General features: G+C 42.3%; 1 protein-coding gene across 2 annotated transcripts in view; it reads right to left on the bottom strand.

Annotated features, from left to right (window-relative positions):
• The window catches only part of WASF1 (WASP family member 1), a 43,091-nt gene extending 35,128 nt beyond the window's left edge, over positions 1-7,963 (bottom strand). For both annotated transcript variants that reach the window (XM_056856780.1, XM_056856779.1), the window contains exon 1: positions 7,812-7,963. In XM_056856780.1, the coding sequence (XP_056712758.1) occupies positions 7,812-7,944 (133 nt within the window). In that variant the 5' untranslated portion in view covers positions 7,945-7,963. The remainder of the gene's footprint in view (positions 1-7,811) is intronic.
• Positions 7,964-8,437: the final 474 nt, after the last annotated feature.

The raw sequence follows: 8,437 nt of genomic DNA on the forward strand, positions 1-8,437 counted from the left end.
TTCAAATTAAAGACTGGTTTATGTATTATAAATTAAGGGATATATTCAATAAAGAAAATAAGATGGATTTTAATCAACCTAAATCCAAATTTGAGATTATATTAACTATGGGAAATAAAGGATTGATAGGACGGATTTATAAACTATTGATAGAAATGAATTTAGAACAGGAAAGGATTAAACCAGTGATGGTGAAATGGATGAGGGAACTAGGTTATAATATAGATTTGGAAATATGGGAAAATTTGTGGAAGAAGGAATTTAAATTTACAATTACTAATGAAATAAGAGAAAATTGAAAAATGAAAAAAGTAAAATGAAAAAAGAGGAGGAGGGTCTTTGTTGGAAGTGCGGAACAGAGATAGGTACATTTATGCATGTTTGGTGGTTTTGCAAAAATCTCAAGAGATTTTGGCGATTAGTTTTAAAGGAAACTAATAATTTGACTAAGTCAAAAATAAAAAAAGATCCTGCCTTTTGCTTATTGGGTATTCCCGATAAGAATATACATTATGCTGATAGTCATATGTCAATACAGTTTTGCTGCGGCGAGGATTATAATTGTTAAGAAATGGAAGCAAATAAATAAACCTTCAATCAAAGAGTGGAGAGAAAAGCTTTGGATGTATATGCGGATGGCCAAAATTACAGATTCTTTACATGGTAAAGATATGGATGAATTTAAACATATGGTCAAAGGCTGCCGCGTATTGGGATAAATTGGCAAAAACCGATTTTAAAGCTATAGTTAATGAATTATAATGTGTTTTTTAAACAATGATTATAATAATTCGTTTTTATATACTGTCATAACACCTCTCCGGAAGTCCAAAGGTGGAGGGCACGGAGGTGGGTGGTAGAGGTCTGGGCACTATATATTCTTTAAAGATCAGTAATTCCATTTAGTAATAGATGTAACAGTGCTCTATATATGTTTTTTTGTATGTTTTATGTACTATTTTGTATTTTTTTGTTTGTTTAATTTTTTGTTTATTTTTGTGTTTAATTATAAAAGCAATTAAAAAATTTAAAGAAAAGAAAAGAAAGGAAGATCTCAAACAAGTCACATGCAGTATCAGTGCCATACAAAAGTGGCAGAACTGGGAATTTGATATCCTTGTATATTTGAAACTTAAGAGCAACACCTAATGTAATCATGATACTTAATGTGGTAATGCAGAAAATAGGACTGTAGCCTCCTGAATAATCCATATAAGTAATAGATTTCTTCAAAGTTGCTGCATTGTTCCCAGTTGGGAAAGACCTGAATTAAATCTGCCACTGGTAACTATTTTCTTTCTAAATACATAATCAGTGGAAAATACCAAATAAAACTGATCAAGATAATCAGCATAAGCTTCCCACATCCCAATTTCAATCATTTAGTGCCAGGGCTCCCCACCTTGGTCAGATATGGACATCATTTGAGTAAGTCATTTCTTTCTTCTGTTAAAGAAAAAGTACCATATGTATCTACTATGATCTCTGGTCCCATCTCCAGATGAGAAGGTAAAAACATCTATTCCTCTTTCTCGCAGTTAGGTTCATTAACAGGAGCAGGCACTGGAGCAAACATTACTATAAAATTATAAAGACTGTTATAAATTGTACCTGTCAAACATATTATCTCTCCCCCTTTAGTTTAATGCACACAACAGCAATGTTGTCTACATGATATAAGCTACCTGGCGCAAGGGCACACATTTGTATGCACTTACTTGCAAGTAAGTAACTACTCTTGTCATCTGCAAGCAGATCTGCTTAAAGTTAATATTCCTTATGATGTTTGTACAGATATCGAAAGGAATATTACAGAGGGAGAAGTTAATACCTCTATTACACACTCTCGAAATATCTCCTCTAAAAGTAAAGTCCTATAAAGAGTGAAATCCACCTATTGAAGATCTATAATCTATTGAGATAAGGGGCAGAATGGCCCACTGTTCATGGGACACAGCCCAGGAACAACAATTGGTGCAGGCACACCCAAGGTGACAGATAACGTGGCAAAACATAAAGGAAAAAAAGACATGAGCTGGAGAACATATGAAAGCGTGGCTCAGACATAAAAATCCCAGATCACTATTTTGAAGAGATCAGGGGTCAGCCGTCTCACAAATTCCAACCTTACCTCATAGGTTTAAACATGGTTTAGGATTACATCCTATCTTAAGCATGGCTAACAGTAACCATTCCCTCTTAATCAGCATTTGCAAACAAAGGTTACAATGAGAACCCTAGTCAGCATTAGCCCTAGTTATAGTTGAGGTGTAACCTTTAAACACCCTGACCTGGATGGCCCAGGCTAGCCTGATCTCGTCAGATCTCAGAAGCTAAGCAGGGTTAGTTTTTGGATGGGAGACCACCAAGGAATGCCAGGGTTGCTGTGCAGAGGAAGGCACTGGCAAACCACCTGTTAGTTTCTTGCCATGAAAACTCCAAAAGGGGTCGCCATAAGTCAGCTGCGACTTGAAGGCACTTTACACACACACGCAACCTTTAAACATGGCTAAAGTTGTTCACAGAAAAGCAAGGGGATGAGCGTACGGTCTGCTCTCCATTTGTTAGCCATGGTTGAAGATTGCAAGTATACCTGCACTAGACTTCATTGACAGGTAAATTAATAAATGGGCATTAATGTCTGTATTTAGCTCTTGAAATCAACTGTTTGGTGACGGAAGGACAGACCAATAAATATCTAGCTAATATGTCTGGCTTCTTACATCCTCCAATGGTGCCATAATTTAAGATGACTGCTGGGCTGCACGGATTTAATAAATCACAGTAAACCTGTTGTTTCTGGTTATTGAGAGTGGTATACAGCAGGATACTGCAGACAGGCAAACAGTGAGAGCAGCAACCTGTAAGGAGGACTTATTGGAACTCAGGAGTTGTTAAGACAGAAAGACTACTATAGATGAGTAAGTACAGAATACTGCTTGGTATGTCAGACTAGCACTCAGAAAATATGGGCTCAAATGATCCCCACTCAGCCATGAAGCTTTCTGCGTGATCTTGAGCTAGTCACTCTGACATAACCTACCTCCCAGTTATCAGAAGGATTGAAAAGGGAAGGGGAGAACTATGTGTGCTGCCCTGAGCTTGGAATACAAATGTAATAGATAGAACTACCACTAATTCATTTAATAATGGCCACAGGGTATCAGGCAATCAGTGAAATGAGCTTTGAAGTGAGTCTTAACAACAGAACGCGGTCTAAAAAGTATTAAATGAAACTGGTGGGACACATAAAAACTGTGGCTACAGCTGACACAGCTCTAGTAAATCCCAGGTGCATAATTAAAAGCACAAAATGGGGGAAATAAATGGGGGAGTGTTCTAGGTAGTAAGAGAAAATATATAGGAAAAGTAATTAAAGAAGGAGGTACCCTGTTTACAATAAATAAATAAAGCAGAAAATAATTGTAGTATTCTTTGGAAGGTTTCTGTAAAAGATTATTCAGGATGGAGTCTCTTTTATGGAATCCTTCTAAAGAATGGGTTGGAGCCAGCCAGCATTTGTGCTCAATTTTGAAATTCTCCTCCTTTCTACATTTCTCGTCACACGTGAATTTTGCCCATCCAAGGCCCATGATCTCCAGCACAGCCTTCTTGGGAGGCTAAAGGGGACCCCTCTTCCTTTTTTTCACCACTGAAAAATCTGGTTAGATCCAGCCAACATATTCTATGATCTTTTTTCAGTACTGGGCACTTGCACAGTGACAAGGTAACCAAACGGTGTAGTTGCCATAGCCATGAGGGTTTTTCTTTGTTACTCTGAGATGTTCTGAAATATGAAATATTTGGCAATCCTGACCTCTGTGTATGTTCAACTTACTGGCATTTTTGCTATTACCTCCTGATGCAGTAACGGTGGGGGAAAAGAGGTACCTTAAAGACATTCCAAAGGAGAAAGCTTAACAAGAATAGCAGGGGTTTGGCTACTAAGCATTTTCCTAGCATCTGCCTTTCACTGCTATTTATATTCTGGCTAGACAATTTTAGCCCTGTTGGACAGATTATTTCTAGAACATGTCAGTACATGCAAATGAAAACAAATTTAAAAAGAAATATTTAATTTCAGAAATTAAATAGAACAGACATCAACAACCAGTCTCTTATTCTAGAATACAGAACATTAGATAAGAATATTTGAAAAGAGAAATGCATGCTGATTTTTTCGGTCAAGAAAAAACTAACTAACTTTGGGTCAAGGATCCTGAAGGAGCTGAAAACCTTTAATCTACAGCTATCGCCCCATAAGGATTCATTTGGCTGACAGTAGAGATGTTAATGCTGGTTAAAATTCACTAGCAACAGTGGCAGTTCAGGCTAGCACCATAGTCCACCTGACAGCCTTTTGAAGTGCTTATGGCCCAGGGGAGAATGCAGACTTTTCCGAAAGGTTCTGTAGAGTTCCATACTTGTGAAGTCTTTGTTAATTTAAAATGAATATACACATGGGGTGATCTCTTTATTGCTTCTGTTTTTCTTTGTTGTTAAACAGGTAAACTAAAGCTTAGTTCAGGCCAGTTATGCTAAAAATGACATTTTCAAAATTATTCAATTTTGGGGTGAGGAATGAATGAACAGATTCCTCACAATTCAGGACTATGGCCACAAGTAATAATATAAGAATGCAAGACCACTTGCAACGAATTCTTCTCAATTACTTCAACACTGCTTTTTTGTTTTTGCAAAAGATCAGTAGTTACTATAACCACCCAAGAATCATACAGATCTACTGTAAAAATTGTTCCTAGGAAATGTCACAGAGTCGACTTTAAGTACTCTTAAAATCAATGGCAACATATTTAATGCTGCTTAAGGCTGCAATCCTGAAAGGGGGTAACAAATCTCCTTAGGATATGGTGAAACCCTGCGCCAGCATAGGTGCCACTATATCATGCATTAAAGTGGCACCGAAGCCAGCATGGGGGCAAACACGCCGGCAGCCGTGGAGCTCCATGCTGCAGGAACGCTGGGCCAGCCCCCGCGGCAGCGTATCTCCAGCGCTAGGGATCGTGTTGGCATTCCTGACATTAGTCAGCTTTTGAGCTAGGAACACCCACTTTTCTCAGTGTAAAGTTACTCCAGCTAAAATTGTGGTGTAGCCTATAGAGCCCCATTATAGGGGTTTGACAGTTTCTCCCGCCCTTCAGCGGAGCCACGCCCCCAGGGCCCAGGCAGGTGAGGATGTTGACTATGAGGCCAGCCAATGGGCAGGGGGCCAGGCCCCCACAGCGGCGCCCAATAGCGGAGCACCAACCCCCTCATAAGCACCGGTTCTCTCACACAGACCTTCCAGCTTAAGATGCTCCCCACTGGGGGGACTTAGAGCAAGCGTCTCTCCACTCATGGTGGTGTAAATAACACAAGGAGAACACTCATGTTGGCACTTTGCACAAAAACCCGCCCAGGAGAGCGAACACCACACACTCTGTGGCCGAGCTCTCCCACTCGAGTTCCGTTTCAGATACAACAGATGCACAGGCAGGATCTGACGGGGTGCCCACACCGTTACAGGTAAGCAGGGCAGTGTACCCCAAACCACATTCTCACACACCCCTTTCCCACTACTGGGGTTGGCAACCCTCACGGGCCAGGCGGCTCTTTTGCTCATCAGTGCCAGGCAGCGGCAAGAGCTCTGGGGCCTACCTGTTGCCCTCGCCCCCTGTCCCTGCCAACGAGGGGGTTCAACGTTCTGGGCGAGGGCAGAGGGGGGGATGAGACGGATGAGCTTTTGTTCCCCATCCCCTGCAGCAGTGGGCAGCTCCTGATGGTATTGAAGTGAGGCCGTGGGGGTTAACAATAGCGCCAAAACAGTCACAGGTCTATGTATCCCCAAAGGCAACTTGGCCCCTTTATGTTTCAACGGAGCGCAGACCCCCTCCCTTGAGGATGGCAAGCAGGACCCACCAATCAGCGGTGGCATTTGCAGCAGCTGGAGGGCTCAGTGTTGCAACGGCGAGGCCTGAGGGGGGGGGGCAATGCTGCCAATGACACAGACCCAAGGAATACCAGTGTTATGACATGGAGTACAGGTGATGGCAAACCACCTCTGAATGTCTCTAGCCTTGAAAGAACGTCTCTTGCCAGGGGTCAACATAAGTCAGATGTAATTTGATGGCAAAAAAAAAAAAAAATAGTACTAATGAAAATTCATGATTGTACTAAATCTCAATATCCAGCTCCCAAAGAAGTGATAGTTCTGTGCCCAAAACTGCCTCCTGTAACTTTGTCTCTCTCACAAGTAGCGTTATCTGTGAAGCATGGGGTCATCTCCAAGTCTACCTTGCCTTCATTCTTCTCTGTACCTTAAATCAGTTCATGCTGGGTTACCTTTGCAATTTCCTGTTTGATAGCCTCCTCTCCTGCTGACTTTATCCAGGATGCTTTTGCACTAGCATTGATCATGTAAGCCTCCTCCAGGCTGGGTGGGCACCATGGGCTGAATTCTATGAGCTGTGAATGGAAGGAACTGATCTCTACATTTTCTGGCTTTACCTTTCTGCACCTCTCTGAAAAGCTAAGAGTTAGGGATCTAACACCGCACACAGGTATTTGTCTCTTGTCCAAGAAGTGTGGGAGCCTTCCTGACCTTGGCAGGCAGGCCATTTCACAAGGTGGGAGCCACCACAAAGAATGCTCAGACATAGGCAGCTGTTGATCTTACCTACCTGTGGGCCCACAGATTACAGTCTTGTAGAACCCAAGTTATAGCCTATCAACCCCATCATTCTTTTGCTAAGCCCGAGACACAAGCTGTGCAGTCTACACACTACTTTAATGCTTCATTGAGCACACAGTTACTCCTCAACATTTTTAAGCAACAGGGTGGGTACCCTCTGGCCACCAAAGTCGCCACTGAAACCTCGCTGCTTCCCCTGCATTCCTGTGGCTCTGGCCCTTCCTCTTACCCCCTGACCTCCACCCAGCCCGCTTTGCCAACTGACATTTCAGGGGTGACTGGAGTTTGGGGGATCAGGACTAGCAAGTGGTGTGCAGTCACAGACCCATTCCCCCCCCCCCAGTGGCTGCTGCTGCATGCGGGGCTACTGGTGTTGGACCGCCACAGTCCCCTGGTGTATGGCCGGGGAACCCATCTGCCCCCAGCTCTCTCCCACCCCTCCCTGGCCTCTGCTGCACTCCTCTGGGGTCAGGTGGGGGCGGAGCTATCCTCCGTCCTCCTGTGCCTAGTCCCACCCCTCTCCTGCCCCTCTCTCAGCCACCAGTGCCCTCCCTCTGGCCCTGGTGGGTGTGGTGGCATGTCCACCCTGCAAGTTGCTTTGCCTAGTCCCGCCCCCCTCCCCACCCCTCCTTGCTGAAGCCTCCCTGCGGCCCCCTGATGGTTGCGTGCCTCCATGGCAGCCTGGCTCCGCCCCCTCTACTCTGACACGCCCACACCAGCGTCTGCCTAACTGTTATTTTGTTTAAAATGCCAATTTTGCGAAGCTGGCTGCAGCTTTAATGCTTCATTGAGCACATAGTACATAGTTACTCCTCAACATTTTTAAGCAACAGGGTGATATTTATTCTAAAAAAAATTTGTCATAAGTATACAGATACAGTGGATGTATTTTTTTAAAAAGGAAGACAGATAACAATTAAATGGCAAAAGAAGGGGAAAAACTCCTCAACAAAACTTTTACAAGCCTTATTCCAATTATACTGTTAGGTACATCACCATGTCAGACATAATTTTCAAAACAAACACTGTGAGCTAGTATTTTGAAGAGAGAATCTGCTTCAGCAATAAAACACAACTTTAGCTCATAATTCATTGGCAGAGAAAAATGCTGAGTACTTACTTAGACTGCTTAGTTGTCTAATGATGTTTGCCAAGGAAATATTGGTTACACATTCTAGTTCATTTTTGATGCCCCGTGGCAGTGCTGTATGACAAAGATACCTGGGGTCTATGTTTCTTTTTACCAGTGGCATCCTGAAGTATCAGAACCAGCACACCTGTGAAGAGACAGAAGAATTACAATTTGGTTTGAATATCAGTGTTGATTTAAGTCAGTATGCTTAGTTTAATATTCATTTATAATGGAAAAATACGAACAACTGTTTCCTTTAGCCCAAGAAATAATAATGCGTTACAAGTTAGGTCAAAATGGGTGAGAGTGAAACAAAACTTTCATCACCTGACCAATGTTACAAATGAAGTGGCCGAAATGCCAGTTTTAAAAATTCCTAATTCTATGCATGTTTACACAGAAGATACATAGTGTTTAATGGAGCCTATTCTATAATAAGGATATATAGAATTGCCTCCTTAAAACATCTCAAAGTATAATGATGCCAACCAACAACAATTCTGGCACAGAATAGTTCTAGTGCCTTGGTTTAGGAGACAATAATCAGCTGGAAAATACTTAGTTTTGTGTGGCGCCTAAACATTTCGCTACAGCTTCCAGAGCAAACGGAAAGA

This window comes from Euleptes europaea, chromosome 10 (assembly GCF_029931775.1).
Source record: "Euleptes europaea isolate rEulEur1 chromosome 10, rEulEur1.hap1, whole genome shotgun sequence".
Taxonomy (NCBI): domain Eukaryota; kingdom Metazoa; phylum Chordata; class Lepidosauria; order Squamata; family Sphaerodactylidae; genus Euleptes; species Euleptes europaea.